The 19,275-nt window shown below is 38.1% G+C and overlaps 1 protein-coding gene across 1 annotated transcript; it reads left to right on the top strand.

Annotated features, from left to right (window-relative positions):
* The first annotated feature begins 172 nt into the window (after positions 1 to 172).
* Positions 173 to 9,815, top strand: LOC145768911 (uncharacterized). The gene is made up of 7 exons (XM_082580514.1): positions 173 to 1,376; positions 1,706 to 1,783; positions 2,099 to 2,200; positions 4,854 to 4,922; positions 6,064 to 6,329; positions 8,442 to 8,627; positions 9,123 to 9,815. The coding sequence occupies exons 1-7, from the start codon at positions 173 to 175 to the stop codon at positions 9,183 to 9,185; spliced, it is 1,968 nt and encodes a 655-aa protein (XP_082436640.1). The 3' UTR covers positions 9,186 to 9,815.
* The last annotated feature ends 9,460 nt before the right edge of the window (positions 9,816 to 19,275 follow it).

The raw sequence follows: 19,275 nt of genomic DNA, 5'->3' as shown, positions 1-19,275 counted from the left end.
CGAAGCTTGTGCTATTCTCGAAGAAAATAATATTGTACTTTGCTTTTTAGACACAAAAACGGGAATCGAAAAACTGCAGAAAGTAACTCGCAAACTTTATCATTCCAAGTACGATGTTGACTTGGCAAATTTTGACGTTTCTTCAGAGGCGTTTCCAGCAGTGTATTCTGAAATGTTTCAAGTTGATTTTTACCAAGGAAGATTTATTCCTAACGATGACAAGTACAATCCAGCAAATCAAGGAATTAAAATAACTACCGCTGACCGAGCTGTCACAATTGATCACTTAGTTTCTGATGTACAACAGAGCAGTTTTGTGTCCGTTATTGGCTATCCTGGTGCCGGTAAAACGACTCTGTCAAAGCGCCTGGCCAGACGCCTTTCTGAAAGTGAGGACTTTTTGGTTTTAAGAATGCTCTTTATGAACATGAGTAACAGCGATAATAAACGATTGACATTAAAAGAGTTTCTGTTAGAAGATTGCAACTACAACTTAAATGAAGATGAAAAAAACTCCATTTTTGAATGGATTAAAACCAACCCAGAATATTTTTTCATTATTTTAGATGGGTTTGATCAGGTGAGCTGGAACCTTGATGTAAACTTGCCAAAATCCGATTACGACACTTCACTTAATTATCAGGAACTTTTGTCAAACCTATGTCTTGCAAAATTTCTTCAGAACTGTCACTTGATATTTACTTCTCGACCACATGCCATGCTTAAAATACCTCAAAGATGCCAACCCAAACGCACTTACTTCATTCATGATTTGACTTCCGAAAACATGAAAAAGTTATTTGACGCCTTAATAAATGATCGACAACAATCTGAGGTTCTTTGGAAGGAACTTGCCATAAAAACACCTCATTTAAAGTCCATGTGCTACAACCCTCTAACGCTACAACTGTACTTGAGAGCTTCGCTCAGTTCATCGCGAGAAATTGCCAACATTTCGACAATGACCAGAGTATTCCATACTGTATTGCTAAATCTAAAAGCTTCGGAACACGCAATTTCTTTATCTGATGAAATTGTAACTAAATTGTCAAAAATTGCATATGAAGCCACCGACAGAGAAACTGTGTTAATCACAACCGAAGATCTTGTAAAAGAAAACCTCTCCGTCCAAGAAGTCCAAGATATTGTCGTTACTCTTCTGGGAGCGAATAAAGAATGTGGACTCTTGGAAGGAAAACAACGCTTATACTTTAGTCATCAAACCTTCCAAGAGTACTTTACTGCTTTATACATCTGTCGTGAAATGCCATTGGAAAGTTTTGCATCATTTGTGAAAAACAACTTACTTGGCGGTCATTGGTCTGTCGTCGTACAATTTTTGTCTGGCCTCTTATTGGATCCATACATGAAACCAGGTAGCCTATGGTAACTGCTAGTTTATCAATACATTTCTGTCCTTTCATTTTAGTTACAATAGCTGTTTGTAAATTACACGTCAAATTATTGGTTAAAACAATAATTACGCTTGTTTGATTACTTAATTTTATCTTAAAAATGCAAAAATGTTTTCGAATAGGTTAATTGCAGCTTATTGCTTATATTGATTGCTTGGAAGTTTGATTTTTTTTACTTTCTTGTAGGCTTCACATTTTTAAATCATTTTTTCATATTTTGAATATATTTTTTGTACACAAAAATATTTTATAAGATAAAAATTCAACTGAGCCATGTTAAACTTTTGCAGACCATTCAACACCCAACGTGAGCCAGCAACCTTCAAATGCATCCACTTCAACACTAATACCTCCTTTCCAACAACAAGGTTTGCCAAATAATCAGATCAACTATAGTTGTTCTACTTAATGAATTGAATTAATAATGCCATATAAATATACGTTTCAATATAGCATATTATACCTCTGCATCCATCATAAACAGCCAATGCATTACTCTGAGCGCTTCAGCAGACAGAGAGATAAGTACTATTATTGAATTGAATTAAACTTGCTATGCTCGCGTTCAGTGCTTAAGAATAAGAAGATTACATACCGGTAGTTTAATTTCTTTCAAATGATTGCTTGCTGTAGGCCTACAGTGAAAAAATGAAGTTACATTGAAGGTTTTAAAATTGTCGCAGCATCTTCATCTTCCCAGAACTCTTCCTTTACTTTTCAACTTCAAACATTAAAGTACAACTTAAGGTTTGCCATGAAAAAGATGTTCCAAAGCAGACCCACGGGTAAGTGACAACATGTGAGAATTGATTTCAACAGTTATCTTGCAGGCGACAGCATCGAAATTTAGATTGATCTGAAGCAAATTACGTTTCTAGTTTATGCTTGTTACAGCGTTTCGAGTGGAAGAGGTTCCACCGCTAAATCTCGAGGCTATCCCATCGTAACCAGGAGCGATCTCTACAAAAGAAAGATTGTGGAGGCACAAAAAAAGAGTTTCAAAAAAAGCAAAAAATTTAACACAAAATTGCCAGTGGGAAAGTTGAGTTTGAAATGGTGACCAGATGAGCAAAGGTCTGAGGGTTATTTCCAGACAATATTGACAATTCTGATTTTTTTTTTCGCTGTTTGTAGCCTTGTAGATCTTGTAGCCCGTATTGGTGTATTGTTCAAAACATCCACTTTGTGTTTGCTCAAGTTTATTAAATTAAAACTGGATTTCTGTAAAAGTTGGAATTAGTCTACAAGATTTTGTTCAAAATTAAAATTTAGTTTGAATCATTTTGTTCATGACCACAGAAAGACTTCAATAATTTATTCTTTGACAAAGTTATTTTTATATTCTTGTAGCTATATAGTCTTTCAGTAAAATTTCGAAAATCCTCCTAAGAGTTGCAACCTCCTCTTAAAGTGGGCTCTAGTCTATAGGTAATAAAAAGGTGAGTCTCATACTTGATCCAAACATCGAGAGATGAAAAGATATGGTTCTTATTATACTAAGCCTTCGGCACCAACGGCAACAAGAGTAGGGTGACCAATTCCTTTCTCTCGACCGCCTTTCCTTCATCAACTACACCCACCTAATTTATTACACCCTGCTGGGTAGAGGTGAGCGGTATTTTTGAACAAGGATTGTATGATTGGAAAGCGAGCGCCTTATCCGCTTCGTCATCCCACCGCTGCAATCAAGGCACATTTTATAGCCCTTTAGGTAGCTACTGGGATGAATTAATTAACTGTTTGCTTAATTGTTACTCCTATTGCTTGAGTCAGCAATGTGTTTACTTAGAAAAATTGCATTATTTTCTTGGATTTAGAGAGGTCCTATCCTTTAACTTCACTGTTGAAAACACGCTTGCCCAATGCTGTCTGTTGGGTTAAGATTGGATTGAGCAAATCTAGCAAATTTTGTTTTGCGAAATGAAAAAAATTGCATGTTTTTAGCTCAGTTTGATGAGACACGTGACAAAAGTGCTCCACTTGGACCCGTTATTTATTGCAAAAGTTAGTTTTTCTTTAAATTTTAACATTGACAACTCTATTATACTCCTCACACACCCGTTGAGGCAATGATTTGGGCCGGCACCAATAAAATCTTCGAGCAACAAATTAAGACATTTCAAATAAAAACATGCTGTATCCTACAAATACAAGGTGTGGTTTCTTTAAGTTCTCGGGCCCCTTGGGGAAAGTTACGGACTCCTAAAATCATCTCCGGCCCGGGTTCAAAAGTACCCCCTTGACCCCTGGCAACGCTACTACTAATTAGTCACTGTCTGACGTAACTTCGACGCAATAATTTATACCAATATCTGGCTGGGCAAATTAAAAAACCCAACGGGCTGAATTTGGCCTGCGACCGTTGTTTGCCCATGTCAGCTGTAGCCCGTAGCCTACACCTTCAGACATGCTACAACCACTGCACTAGTTCACTAAATTGTTGAATATGCTACTGGAACAAACCAGGATGTATGCAGCTCGGTTACATATCGCAGACTTAGCTACTAAATCAATTGCCTAAGCAATAATTGTAAGGTCTTTTGTTTCGTTACTTTGCTATTATCGTTACACCGTGCAAGCTTGAAAATGGGATGATGTATCTAGGTTTGGGTGCCCGAGGCAGAGTTTATAAGGAGAGCCTATTTTAGAAATCGATTATTCCATATTATAATCAAAGTTTGTGTCAGTGTCTGATCACTTGGTTGATAAATTTGTTTTAACACAAAAAACTATAAATTTTACCTGTCATTACATAAATATGCACATTTCCAAAAAATAATACATCATTTAAAAGTATATTCCACATACAAGAAAATCAGTCACCTCAGGTCGTTCTCTTGGAGCTCCCTTAGTCGGTTTCCGCAATTAGCCTACTTTGTTACATTAAAATTAGGCCTAGGCTACTCTATTTTACAAGCTAAAAAAGTTACTTTGTTAAATAGAGTAGTTTACCAATGTATTAAAGTAAGCGCGTTAACCAATTAGGGAGAATTTGGTAAGAGAGGGGGCTTGAGGCAACTGGTTTTTATTTAGTTTGTTAAATTTTCTTTATGTAAACTCTGGCACCAAAACTATGAGAATTTTTCCAACTACAACTTTTTTTAACTAACTAAAAGAAAGTCAGTCGTAATCATTCTCCCTTGTTGTCCCCTAATCGGCTTTACACGTTTACTTAAAAACATTGAAACTACTCTATTTAACAAAATGGAAACGTCATTTCATCAAATAGAGTAAGTTCAATGTATTAAAGTAAGCACGTAAACTGACTAGGGAGGGGGAAAGCAAGAGAGGATTCTATAGCAACTGCCTCATTCGCCTATTTAAATCTCCTACCCCGATTAATTTTGATTTGTAACACCCTAATAATAAATTAGCTTATAGGCCTACAAAGACGACAATTTCAAATCAGCCTTATTGATGATGTTGTTTTTTTTTTAGACGAAAAGCTGCAAAAGAAGAAAATATTTATTTCCGAGCTGAATCAAAACATTCGGGAAATTGCTGCAAGTAAAAAAAACAAACTTGTGTTTGAATCGTATAATTTACCATACATGTTTAATGCTATTAGAAACTATAAGGCCGCTTGAATTTTTTAGTCCTATACTTTATTGAACCATAGACCGACAAAACAAAGTAACTTTAACGGGTTTAACATACTGTAATGTATTACACACAAAAATATAACATAATTAAAAGAAACATGTATGTCTCGAAAACGTTAGAGTTTATTTTAATTATGTCACTTTTTTTTGTAATACATTATGTTAAACCCGTTAAAGTTACTTTGTTTTGTCTGTCTATGATTTAACAAAGCGAACTCTTTACCAAAGCTTTATCATCCTATACTTTACTTTCACAGATATTGTTTTACATGTTACTAAACAAACAACTAAGTTGCTAAATACAAAATACTCTACGTTCATTTATAGACAACATCATAAAATGGAGTTTGTAATTCACCCAGTGGCGCAAGCAGGGCCGGATTTAGCTGATGGGGGGCCCGGGGCACTTTTAGATCGGGGGGCCCCCCTGCAAAAAAAGTTTTCGCGCCTATGGCGCGAAAAATCACCTCTGCGTCTACAGTAGCATCAATCCAGCACTGCACAGCATTTTGCAGAAACTTCAAAGGCTGAAAGGAAGAAAAAATAACACAAAATCACATTTTTTCCACGTAGGGGGGCCCTTCAAAAATCGGGGGGCCCGGGGCACCTGCCCCCTCTGCCCCCCCTAAATCCGGGCCTGGGCGCACGCATGATTTTGTTGAGGGCGTATTCTTCACGATGACTATTTTCTTGCTTCTAGCACGCTTAACTTTTAGTTTGTAATCGAACGGTGTGCCGCTCAGTGAAAGCAGGATCAAGCAGAAAAAGTGTGCTTCAGTGGGAACAGCTCAGCTAGAACACTCGCTAGGGTTAGGAAGTAAGAGAGTTCTCTTGCTTTGGAATATTTTCAAGCCAAAACCACAGATCTATACTAGTATGGCAGCTGGTCAAGCATCTAGAAAGTTTGTAGCCTACTGTAAGTGTACACTGTGCAGTAGGTATAGTTGGATAGTATTAATATTATTGGATTGGATGATACGCTATGCCAGTGAATACACCAAAAAAGTCTCATTAATTTTGATATAATATTATTTTTGCATTATCAGAGTACAGTATGGATCGTCGTACAATCTTCATCTGCAAGTTATTGCGTGAAAGCAGCGATGATGAAGTAATCAAATCGACAGGAAAATGTTTTCACGGATGTTACATAGAAATGGAGTCTTCCCACACACAAAATGATTTCCATGCGGTAGCTTCAGTTTTGAAATCAACGCCAGCTCAAATTGGAAGGCTTAGCCTAAGGGGATGCAACATGACTTCTAAAGAATTCCTTCCGTGGGTCAAAGCGATCAACCTAATGCCCGGATCGGTACGTTTGACATCCGAAACCAGTGACTAATTGCATTCATTTACAGTATGGTTGCCTTTAGATCAAATAATTAAGTTTACATTAAGCTGATGTGTTATTAGGCTATATTTAGAGATATTTAGAGATACATATTCAATAACAATAGGGGAAGCAGCAGTACATTTATTTAATACATGGGTGGGAACTGGGAAACCTATGGCCCGCGGGTCACATGCAGCTCACGAGATCATTTCATGTGGCTCACGATTAAACTTTGTTTAAGATTTAAGATAAATAATCTGGTAACACATAAGAAATGAATTGTTATCAAAGTGTTATCAAAGTCAAAAGTGTTATCAAGTGTTATCAATGTATCAAATTGTTATCAAAAATACTTTGATTGATCAAAAAGTTTTTTTCTACCCTTTCTCGTAGCAAAACCATTCAAAATCTCATCACAATTTAGTTACCTCACTTTATCACTTTTAAATACACGGAATACTCAATGCAGTCTTCAGATAACCTGTCTCGAGACATTGTGAACTCCACAATACTTCAAAGTTTCATCTTCGACACTGACCTCCATACAACAGAAATGCTTTTGCTAAGATAGGCCTGGGTGCGGCTCAATCGTCTGCACATTAGCGTCAAGTTGTTTCGCTCCAATAGGCTATATGCATAAATGGGAGATGGCACTATCTGCAATCTGTGAGTGCGGCAAGGAGGAAGATACCGCTGACCACACTATCTGCGACTGTGCTACCCAATGGCAGATTCACGGGGGAGCCATCACCACTCCGTAAAACACACAAAAGTACCTTTATAGACGGTGTTTTTGCAATGTCGAATTTATTTAGACCTACATATTATTGTGTTTTGTTAAAATCGCATCTTTTCAGAGTAGCTGGTAAGTGGTAACCGTAATAGTCATTAGTTATTAGTAGAATTAAAACTGACGCAAAAAACCACTAATGGAACTTGAAAGAGGCTGTCCTAAATTCTAACATCTGAGGGAAGAAATGATCTGCTGCTCGGCAACTTGGTGAAATTAAATAATAAAGTAAAAATTTTATTAACATTTGAGCTTGTTTGAAACGAATCTGTTGTGGTTATAAAAGTAAAAATAAGGCTTTTGATAAACGATTTAATTCGAAACGAAATATTTGACATTGCTTGCTGTGAACACTCGTCAGTCTAAATAGTTGACAACAATTTTATTTGATATCTACAATTCAAGAAAACTGCTCTTTTTTTAAATGAAACCATACCAAGACAAAGAATTCTAATGCCACGCTTTAACTCGTTAAGTGATTAATTAATTTTTGCAACTCTAGTTACCTTGCGCAACTGCGCATTTAATTTGGAGACTCCCAGCATTTTTCATCGCGTTATTGCTTCGTAGAGTATTTAGGAAATCCACAGCCCACAGCGCAATAAGCTTTTGTTTTAGTTTCCTTTTGTAAAGCTTTGGTAGAGAGTTTGCATTTTTGAACCACAGACAAGCAAAGCAAAGTAACTTTACCTGGTTTAACATAATGCGTTACAAAACAAAGTAATTATTTATTTAACATAATGATCCAGACATTTTCGACACGTAGGCTACGTGTGTCCTCATCAGGAATTAAATCTGCAATTTACATAAAGTGAAAAATCGTAAGAGAAATTTTACATTGCACTTATAGCTGTAACGACATTCTGGACTAAAAAGCACAAACTGAACAAATGATACAAGAATGATTACGAGTAAATTATGCGGTAGGAAACAGATCACATTTTCTTTTGTAGTTTTTGCTTTATTTTGTCGTTTTAACTATTGCAGAGAAGTTTTTTTGTTTTCTGATGCAATCGCATTATCACTGCATTATTTCTGTCAGACTGTAATTCTCATTGGAAACAATGTTCCTTAGTTTCTTCACAGCGTCGTTCTGACAAAGGCCAATTATACCATGAAGCGAAATTAAATGTGCCATAAAAGCTGCGGTATCGAAATCAACTATTGTGATCTTACGCACAGTGAGAGCGGCTAGCTCGAACAACCGTTGTGGTCATCCGCACTAAACAGGTTGATTAGGCTACAATTACTTTATGGAAACCAGATGGAAACATTAACTGACGATTATAAATTTGTCATAGCTTGTTCTGCTTGATATCGGACAGAACTATATATCGAATGTAGATGACGTTATCACAATATTGCATAAAGTTGACAAGCAATTGGAGATGCAAAATTGTCTTGATTATGGAAATGGGCAAAGAAGACACGCAAACATGGAGGAACGCGCAAGGTTGCAGAAAGCTCTTAATGAGATCAACAATAAGGTTGAGAATTATTTTGTTGTATTAAATGTTATATAATGTAACATTAACTAAACTCTAAGCAAATCTAATACAAATTAGGTTTAATATGCTCATAAAATCTTTAATTTCACCTAAATTGTTGTAAAACAGAAAAGCTTTGCAATTTCTAATTTATTTTTATATATTCGATGTTAAATGCCCTGTCCTTGCATGGTTTTACCTGTTTATGGTTCAATAAATTTACCTTTTCATCAAAATGGTACGAGTTATCGAATACAGAAAGTTTACTCCTGACAAACACCAGTCATATCCAAAATAAAATAGACTTGATGAAATGCATTACACCAAACAATATATGATGGTTTGTCAGCTTGCAAAGCCCACTGGGAAGATTTTGAGTCCCTAAAATCCCCCTAAGCCCGGCTTCAAAATTATCTATGTCAACGCTACCTGCATTTAGCTTACAAACAGGTTAAACTTAGCTTTGGATAATTTACTCCTGTGTTGTTTTTGCAGAAACTGAAAATCCTGGTTTCTGGAGGTCGTTTCAATCCCACGTACATCACACACAAGAATTGAACACGAGCCTTATGATTCATCTAGCTGCTATCATTTTATACTTAGGCCTATTTAATGTTTAGCCTAGAATAGACCAACTCCTTTTTTCTTGATTTTGTTTGTTTTATTGCGTGTTTCGTTGGTAGTGTCAAAGTAAAGCAATGAATTGATGTGATGCTTTTTGTTGCAACGGAACAAGAACTCCTAAGCTGAGTGCTTATTAAGAGTTTGTGATTTTTCAAAGTTAGAGACTGAACTTATATACAGTACACTGTGATGAACTTGCAGGGGAAAGGCTACAAGCTAGTTTTTTTCAAATCCTGTAGCGATCCATTATTTTGTCATATAAGTTTTCCTTTTTTTTACTTTAACCTAAATTTATTTCCTAATGTTTCTGTAATTTTCCATGTAAGCTGCTCTCAAAGTAAGTAGAAAAAAGAAAACAGAAAATAAAATGATTTGTTCGCATTTGGCGACAGCTCAATCAGACCAGCTCAAGCTGAGCTCAGTTCCAAAATAATAAAATAGATTATGTAGTAGCCTACCGTATGTAACAATTTGGACGACGGTTGAAATGTGAAAATTCGTAACTTTTGTTTCGTTATTCTACAATGTTTAAATTCATTTTTGCTAAAAACCTACAATATTATATGAACACCTTCTGATAACTAAAATTATAATTCGAATAACAATTGTGTGGAAATTAGTTAATGGAGTCAGATAGCTAAATTTAAATTGATAGAATTTCCATCAGGTAATCGGATAGCCTTAATATTAATTCAAACAAACAAACATTCTTATATTTAAATACAATGGAATAAAATATTACCACAATCCCACAATATTGGTAAATTGTTATTTATATAAAGCTCTGGTAGAGAGTTTGCTTTGTTTTATTTCTCTATGTTATTTATATAACCATGCTTGTTTGGAAAGAGCGATCATCCTTGGCGATAGCTCGTTAGGTTGTTTTTTTTCCCACAAAGTTTAGAATTCAAACCGAGAAAGGCACGCAGAGGTCCATGAAATGAAATAGTTCGGTAATATGTAGCTAAACATTTATGAAACGCATTCAACATATAGCCTAATGCAATGTTTTTCAACTATTTTTGAGCCAAGAAACACTTTCTACATTAAAAAATTCTTGCAGAAAATTAAATGAAATTTTGAAGCGATGTACATTAAAACAAACAACACAACAACAATTGATTCAGTTTAAGTTCTGTCAGTGCGATATCTGGGCCTGTTTGGATGAGCACAAAGTTGATATTCGGGCAGGAATTGCAGAAAGAAAAACGTGAAGCTTTTGTGATTTAAACTAAGGTACCCTTCCCTAATAAGGCCCGCTTTTTTGATTTTGTCGCAAATTCATCATGAAATGGAAAAAGCGGGTACCAATGTGTGTTTTATAATTGTGTTTTAGCATCTTTAAAGCACCTCTTTAGAATAATTTTAATAACACATTGACCACAGTTTTAAAATTATAGAGATTTATTTCTTGTAGAGCACCTGACGATTTTTCACGGAACACTGATTAAAAAGTACTAGGCTAATGCAATGTCATTAAAACTTTGTGTTGGTCTAGGATTAAAAATTCATTTTTAGAGAGTAAAATATATCCAAGCCTACAATAAACAAGCGAATACGTTAGGCCCCGATAGCTCAGTGGTTATGCGCCCGGCTCAAGATCACGCGGCGCTGGTTCGACTCTCGGGGTGTGCGCTTGAGCAACGCATTCTAAGGACTGCTCTCTATTCAGCGGCACCTAATAGAACAGAGCAGTTCTCCAACAGATGGTTCTCCAGCAGTTCTCCAACAGATGGGCCAGGAGCAGCAGATACTGAGATCTTTAGAAATGCGACAGCTGAAGTTCTTAGGTCACATTATAAGGAAAGGCGAACTTGAAGATTTATCTTTAAGTGGAAAAATTCTAGGTAAACGGTCAAGAGGAGCACAAAGATTCACATTTTTGCACAATTTTCAACCACTTATCAAAAACCCTACTAAAATTTGGCAAGAAGCACGAGATCGATCAAACTGGAACATCATTGTACATCGAGGGCTGAATCAGCTATGATACCTAAAGAGAGAGAGAGAGAGAGAATAGATGGAATAATTCTCATGTGCTGATGATGCAAAATAAAAGAACTTCTTCTTCTCCGACAACAGCATTTCAACAATCGGAAACCTCACTCTGTCAATCTCGGTAACCGGTCCTGCGTCGAGAGCCTCCACAAGTAATAACCATCAAGGCTTTGTCAGTCCGAGGATAAAAATTCAAAAACCAACCAGGATAAGCTAATTCTAGCACTAGTTGCACCGTTCATTTGATCGATGAAAGTGAAAGTAAAAGCAACAATAAACAAGCTTCGGTCTAACTTTCTTACTGAGTGATTTTATAAACTGAAAGTTCTTATTGTTCATATAAGCTACATTTGAAATAATTTTAAGGTTGTAAAAGCATCCAGATAGCAGACAATTACAAGAAAATTGCATATGTCTTAAAGAGAGCAATAAGTCAGTATTTTTGAATAGAGTTATTTAAAAACTGGTAGAGAAGAAACAGCAACAAAATACATAGCCTACTGTGGACCTTGGTAATCATCATCACTAGTGAAAAACTTCACTCTATCAATCTCGGTGACCGGGCCTGCGTCGGTGATTTAAAGCTTCTACAGGTATGCAAAACTGCCAGGATTAGGCTAAGCTCTGCAAGAAGCTTTCCCAGTCCGGGGATAAAGATTCAATCAATCAACTCGGAAAGGTATCACTGTTCCAAGCGTGCTATGATGGTTTAGCATAGGCTATATAAATCTTTTAACGAAGTCCACTGCACCAACATCGCTCTTTTCAGCTGCATAGAGCTCTTGAAAGTTGAAATAAAGTAGGTTAGGATACATCTTCAACCTCCGCGATGACATTCATTGATTTTTCGTTTTCTCTCTCTGATCCCTCGTTCTCGATAGACTACACTGCTCACGATATGAGTGATCAGTGATCACCATTTGGTGAACTTCTTCCCGTTGTATTCCAGGTAGCCATTCCAACCAACGCGAAAGCCGGTAATTTGGATAAGTCGCGCTGGCCAGAATACACTGTGAAACTCTCATTGTACAACGAGATTTTCCATGAAAACAAAAAATGACGCATAGTGCGTGACCCTTAAAATCGGCAAAATAGTTGGCGGCGCTATTCCGTCAACTAAAAAATAAACTGACGGCGCTAGCCTCAGCTCAGCGTCAACGTAGGCCACAGTCTCTATATTATGTAATATAGAGACTGTGCGTAGGCTACAACCATAGATATCTTATATATAGATATGCAACTCAGTGGTGCGTAACGATGTTTGAAGGCTAACAGCGTAGCTATGGCTGTATGCATTGACTTCAAACTTGGCACAGCAAAACAACTTTATTTTTAATATATTTTTTTGGTTTTTGTTTAAATAAAACTTTCTTCGTTTTCAAGTTGACGTATGGATTGCTTGTGATGACGTCACATTCTCGTTCCGCATGGACTGCTTTATGGAGATTCTGGCGATTGAAAACAAATCACAGTCACAGAGGGTACCTCTAAATACCCATTGTCTGGCATTGTAGGCATTGTCGGGCATTGTCAGGCATTGTCGGCTTTTTGGGGGGTTGTGGAGCATTTTCAGGGGTTGTCGAACATTTTCAGGGGTTTCAGGTATTGTAGAGTATAGGCTAACTACTTTCAGGCATTGTTGGGAATTTCTAGGCATTGTGTAGGATTTCCAGGCATTGTCGATCATTATCAGTGGTTGACAGGCTTGTGAGGCATTGTCGAACATTTTCAGGCATTATCGAACATATTCAGGGGTTGTCGAGCATTTTCAGGGGTTGTCAGGCATTGTAGAGTAGCTACTTTCAGGCATTGTTGGGAATTTCCAAGCACTGTCTAGGATTTCCAGGCATTGTCGATCAATATCAGTGTTTGACAGGTTTGGTAGTCATTATGGAACATTTTCAGGCATTGTCGAACATTTTCAGGGATTGTCGAGCATTTTCAGGGGTTGTCAGGCATTGTAGAGTAGCTACTTTCAGACATTTGTTTGGAATTTCCAGGCATTGTCTAGGATTTCCAGGCATTGTCGATCAATATCAGTGTTTGACAGGTTTGGTAGTCATTATGGAACATTTTCAGGGATTGTCGAACATTTTCAGGGGTTTTCAGGCGTTGTAGAGTAGCTACTTTCAGGCATTGTTGAGAATTTCCAGGCATTGTCTAGGATTTCCAGGCATTGTTGATCATTATTAGTGGTTGACAGGTTTGTCAGGCATTGTCGAACATTTTCACGGGTTGTCTAGCATTTTCAGGGGTAGTCAGGCATTCTAGATTAAGCTATACTTTCAGGCATTGTTGGGCATTTCCTAGCATTGTCTAGGATTTCCAGACATTGTCGATCATCATTGGTTTTTGACACGTTTGTCAGGCATTGTCGAACATTTTCATGCATTTTTATTCTCAGCTCTGCATGCGCAGCAGAATGATCCCTTTCTATTTTGCGTAGGTTGTAAACGTATTTACAGTATACACAAACACAGCAGCGTTTAAATGATCTGGCTATCATAAGTATCGACAATGCCTGACAAACCTGTCAAAACCTGGTAATGATCGACAACCCAAGAAAACGTTCGACAATGCCTAACAAACCTATCTAACACTGAATATGTTCGACAATGCCTGGAAATCCTAGACAATGCCTGAAGATGTCCGACAATCAGTGGCGTAGCTAGAGGGGGAAGGAGGGGCGGACCGCCCCGGGCGGCACGTCTGGGGGCGGCACTTTCAGACTACGATTTTTGATTTTGATTATAATCTGATAAAAACGCATTTCATTTTCACACAGGGCCGGATTTAACTGATGGGGGGCCCGGGGGCACTTTTAGATCAGGGGCCCCCGTGCAAAAAAATTCGCCTAAGGCGCGAAACACCCCCTCGACGTCTACAGTAGCATCAATCCAGCACTGCACAGCATTTTGCAGAAACCACAAAAGCTAAAAGAAAAAAACTAACACGAAATCACATTTTTTTTACGTAGGGGGCCCTTTAAAAGTCAGGGGTCCGGGGTACCTGCACCCTCTGCCCCCCCCCTAAATCCTAGACAATGCCTTGAAATTACCAACAATGCCTGAAAGTAGCTACTCTACAATGCCTGACAACCCCTGAAAATGCTCGACAACCCCTGAAAATGTTCGACGATCCCTGAAAATGTTCGACAATGCCTGAAAATGTTCCATAACCAAAAATGACTACCAAACCTGTCAACCACTGATATTGATCAACAATGCCTGGAAATCCTTGACAATGCCTGGAAATTCCCAACAATGCCTGAAAGTAACTACTCTACAATGCCTGACAACCCCTGAAAATGTTTAGCAATGCCTGAAAATGTTCTATAATGCCTAACAAACCCGTCAACCACTGATAATGAGCCACGGCAGCCGTGGCCGAGTGGTTAGCGCGTTGGGCTCGCAGTCGAGAGCCTGCATGTTCGACTCCAGCCACCCGCACTTGCTGTTGTTTCTCTGGGCAAGAAACTTAACGATAATTGCCTCTACCTAGTGATCGATTTCGAGTAATGGGTAGTACCAAATTTAAGTCATAAGTAAAGTAGACAACCGGAAAACAGACATTGCCGTCGGCTGCAGCGTGGGTCAGGTGTATGTCGGAAGGCGTACACCGATGCATAGCGCTCAAGTCCGCTTTCCCGCAATGCAGGATAAAGATAAACAAACAAACAAACAAACAAACACAAACAAACAGACAATGCCTGGAAATCCTACACAATGCCTGAAAGTAGCTACTCTACAATGCCTGACAACCCCTGAAAATGCTTGAAAATTTCCGACAATGCCTAACAACAAGCCTGTCAACCATTGATAAGTAGGTAAAGACCTTTTTTGGAGCTGTAGTTTCAGGACAAGCTGAAGTTTTATTCAATTAATCTACTGAGTGTTACCAAAATGAAAGTTACTGCTGGCTACCGAAAGCTGTGCTATAGCATTTGGTAGCCTAGTTATGGTGTGTACCAAACATTAAAATTGTCTTGGTTTGGCGGTTGGATCCGTGATGCTAATGAAGCTGTCTCAGCAGGGGGGAGGATGCCCCCTGCCCTTAAATTTTCTCTGGATGGGGGGCAATGGTGCCCTTTTAAGGTCATGTAAGCTACTGCACATTTTGCAATATAGGCTAACAACTTCTGCTATTCGCTTTTAGCCAAATCATAGGGCCTATAGCCTACAGTAGGCCCACACAAATTATCCCGTGGACACATTTTATACTTTGCAGCAGATTGTGATGCTATGAATGGGAAATTTACCTTTCGTTTCTTGTTCAAGCTATTTCAATCATTCATCTGTCTCACATTTCGACTTTCATGGCTAATAACGGGAAAACGAACGAGTTGCCCAGCATTATCGCTACCGTATATTTCACTCTACAATCGTTACGGCGCCCCTCTATCTCAGGTTTGTAAACTGCCTACAACAAGCTTTAATGAGTCACTGGAAATAAGCTTAAATGGTAGTTCCAACGATCATGAAACAGAAGTTGCATAACCTACGTGAAGAAAGATTATTGTCTTGATTTTTCATAGTAGGCTATTCTGTGAAAACTTGAAATATACGCCAAACAAAATATTCCAAAGGAGCTCAAAAGCCGCCACTCGCCAAGCCCAAACCGTACAATAATAGCCTACCATAGATACGCTAGCCAAGCTGGCAACCTTGATTGTTGATTGTGTCCATAAAGTCAGTCGAGCGTGACGATAATTCCACGATTGCTGAGTTGCATATCTAATTATCTATATATAAGATATCTATGCTACAACACTGGTTATGTCCTTCGGACAATGGTGTACGTTAAAGCGTCTACCTGACGTAAAGGTACGTAAAGGAGTAAAAGCCTTCAGCAGTCAGCACGCCTGAGCGCAGATTGAGGTCAAACGACATGCTCGACTGAACGTGTGCAATGTGCATTTTGCCTCAGAGTCAGAGCCAGTCAGAGAAAGAGAGAAACCTTTTATTTTGTCTGTTGCGACAATAGTACGGTACAATTATACACAATACGAATAAAATAGTACCATAGCTATCTAAATACCACAACAGACAGGAAGCAGCGAAAGACTATATCAGTCATCGAGGCAGCTGCTTCCCAGTTCTTAATGTGACAAATGTCAAGCATCGGCAAATTACGTTGAAACAAGATAGGCTGATGTTCAGTAATATTAATGAAAGAAAAGAAAACATGTGCTGCTGCGATCATCAAGTGAAGCCCTGAGGTTTTATTCAAATATAAACTTTATTCCCGGTGATTAAAAATAGGAAAAACTTTTGAAATCAATAAACTCTTGTAGCAAGGGCGTTTAAACTTCAGTGCAAGTGCAACTAAGAAAAGTTCAAGCCAATAAATAGTACAAGGCTACGAGTAAAAACATTTTCAGTAACAGTATTACAATACAAAAATAATCACAGTTTAAAAAAAGGTATAGGCCTATTGTTCTGTCATAAAAGAAACGGCTGAGTGACTCTCAGTGTGACCTGTTCATCATCAGTTTCAGCCTGTGAGAGCCCACTGCAGAGCGTAAGCCTTCCTCCTTTCATGCCAATTTACATGATTATGTGCTAGTTCAGTGGTTCTCAAACTTTTTACAGTCTAAGCGCACTTACAATACTACAAATAATTCTGGGCACACTTTATATAAAAACCGTTTTACCGACCTGCGACCGACCGTACAAGTTTTACCGAATGTCTGCGACCGTGCCTGAAATTATCGTAATAATGATGTTAAACGGAAGGAGCAGATAAGAAAATTGATCTAATATGGTAACTATTCTTTTTATTTTTCTTATTAGAATACTTTTTTAGGAATTCTGTTGGGCACACCTAGATAACCTCTGGGGCGCACCAGTGCGCCCGGGCACACCGTTTGAGAACCACTGTGCTAGTTGGTACCAATTGGTTGTATTGCATTGTTTGTCAATGTCGTCCCTCCATCTTACTTTTGGTTTTCCTTTCTTTCTTTTGGTTTCTCGTGGTGTCCATGTTGTTAATTTTTTAGTCCATCTATTGTCCTGATATCTTGCTATATGCTGGGTTTTTTTTTTCGGTCATTTATCGGTCATTGACCGATTTTTTAGCAAAATGTCCGAAAAAAATATAGTCAATTCGGTCAAAATGTCCGAAAAATATATAGCCAAGTCGGGTGTTGTAAGGTTGAGTTTCGCTGATGAACGTTGAAGAAAGTTTTCTCGGATAAAACACGACAACGTTTCTCAGCGAAAGTTAATGTTGTAGCTCATAGGCGCCTAACTATTTTTTTGGCCGTGGGGGCGAAAGCGTGTTTCATCAGCAGCAACGTGAATTCAGAAAAATGTCACGCAGATGGATGACATAATTATGTCGTCACACTAGGATTGCTTTTATTGCCACACTCGGAGTTATCGCTACGTTCGACCTACCGTTAATTATTATAAACAAAACTCGACCACTTCGGTTAAGCAAACACATGCCATGCGTTTGCGTAAACTAGCGGTTGATGGACTGCGACTCTTTAAGCTAAGCATAACATAAAGTTTAGCAACGAATTAGATTTATTACCATGAAACAAGAGACGAAAAGGTTTACTTAAAAGTAAAAGGTGTACTGTAAATGGAATGACAATGTCTTGAAAATGGAATGCAAATACTAACTTGATTATACGCTTGAAAATGTACCTGTTGAAAGTAAAATCATTCACGTTTACATCAATTCAACAGCACGTCACCTTGAATAAATTTAGAAGTTGCTGACATCCGTAAACAGCTCTTTAAAAGTAGTTACGGAGAGACGTTCGATTATAGCTCCCTTTTCACTACAATATCGCAACTTATGACTGACCTGTTTTCGTGTTGCAGATGAAACAAAAGATGCGCATATTTCCCGCCTTTGATCAGGTTTCTGTGGCAACGGTCGTGTGTGCGCCATGCAGATTGCGCGAGTCCGTTGTTGCGTTGATTATTCCGCATGTGCGCAGTGCGGTTTGTACCAGCCCTTGTTGCGTTATTTAGTGGTTACCTCGGGCCGAGACTTCAAGTTCGTTTTCACAGCGAACGGTTCACTGCCGCAACAATTCACTGCAGAGGTTTCGACTTTCAAAAGCAACATCGAGTCTGTTTGCAAGCGCATAAAGCTAAACGCACGCTCCGTCTACGTAGCAAATTATGTTGTTTTTGGGTGCATTCAACATCTGATGACATTGAATCGACACAAAATGGTAGATTTTTGCTATGTCGCAGGCAGTAAAATGAGTCATTTTTACATTGATTCAACGTCTGCAGACGTTAAATCAATGTAAAAATGACAGATTTTGTCTGGTGTGGAATTGTAGCATCCTACTCGTTCTAGTGATCATTTATCGCGAAGCTGTTGCGGTTTGCATTCAAAAAACGTTGTCCTGCTGCCGATCGCTAGTTCATCTATTGTTTTATGTATCAATACAGCATAAAAAGTTGGCGCCTATGTTGTAGCTAGTCAGGAAGTGCAAATTTTGGTTTGTACATATCAGCTACTTGAAAGGAAATATTTTCCTCAGAAAAAATGACCGAAATAAATAAAAAATGACCGAATTTTTTCAAGTCATTTCGGACAAATGACCGAAAAGTGTCAGCGAAAAAAAAAACCCAGGCTATATGACCTGCCCAGGACCATTTTAGTTTCTTGATTGTGCTCAATATATCTTGTAATTTCGTTTGGTCTCTGATCCATTCGGCAGTCTTTTTATCTCGCCATGTTAAACCCATCATGATTTGTTCATGTGCTCTCTGCATAGTTCTTAGTTTAAGTGTTAATTTTTTTGAAAGGTTCCAAGTTTCTGCACCATATGTAGTGGTTGGAAGGATGCATTGGTCGTAGACTTGTTTCTTGAAAGAAAGAGGCAGTTTTGACTTAAATATCGAACTTGCTCTTCCGAAGGCTTGCCATCCAAGTGATATTCTTCTTTTGATTTCATCTTCTTTATTGGAGTTGGTTGTAATTTTTTGGCCAAGATATATATAGTAATCAACTTTTTCGATAGTCGCTCCGTCCAAAAGAATATTGCTGTCGATGT

This window comes from Aplidium turbinatum, chromosome 4 (assembly GCF_918807975.1).
Source record: "Aplidium turbinatum chromosome 4, kaAplTurb1.1, whole genome shotgun sequence".
Taxonomy (NCBI): domain Eukaryota; kingdom Metazoa; phylum Chordata; class Ascidiacea; order Aplousobranchia; family Polyclinidae; genus Aplidium; species Aplidium turbinatum.
The sequence above is the reverse complement of the archived record's forward strand: the minus strand, read 5'-3'. Positions and strand labels throughout refer to the sequence as shown.

What these genes read in the sequence shown, in the direction of transcription:
- LOC145768911 (XM_082580514.1), top strand. Translation starts at nt 173, where the DNA reads ATGTTTCAAGTTGATTTTTACCAAGGAAGATTTATTCCTAACGATGAC. An exon ending in GGATCCATACATGAAACCAG is followed by an intron (nt 1,377 to 1,705) that starts GTAGCCTATGGT and finishes AAACTTTTGCAG; the next exon opens with ACCATTCAACACCCAACGTG. An exon ending in TTAATGAGATCAACAATAAG is followed by an intron (nt 8,628 to 9,122) that starts GTTGAGAATTAT and finishes TTGTTTTTGCAG; the next exon opens with AAACTGAAAATCCTGGTTTC.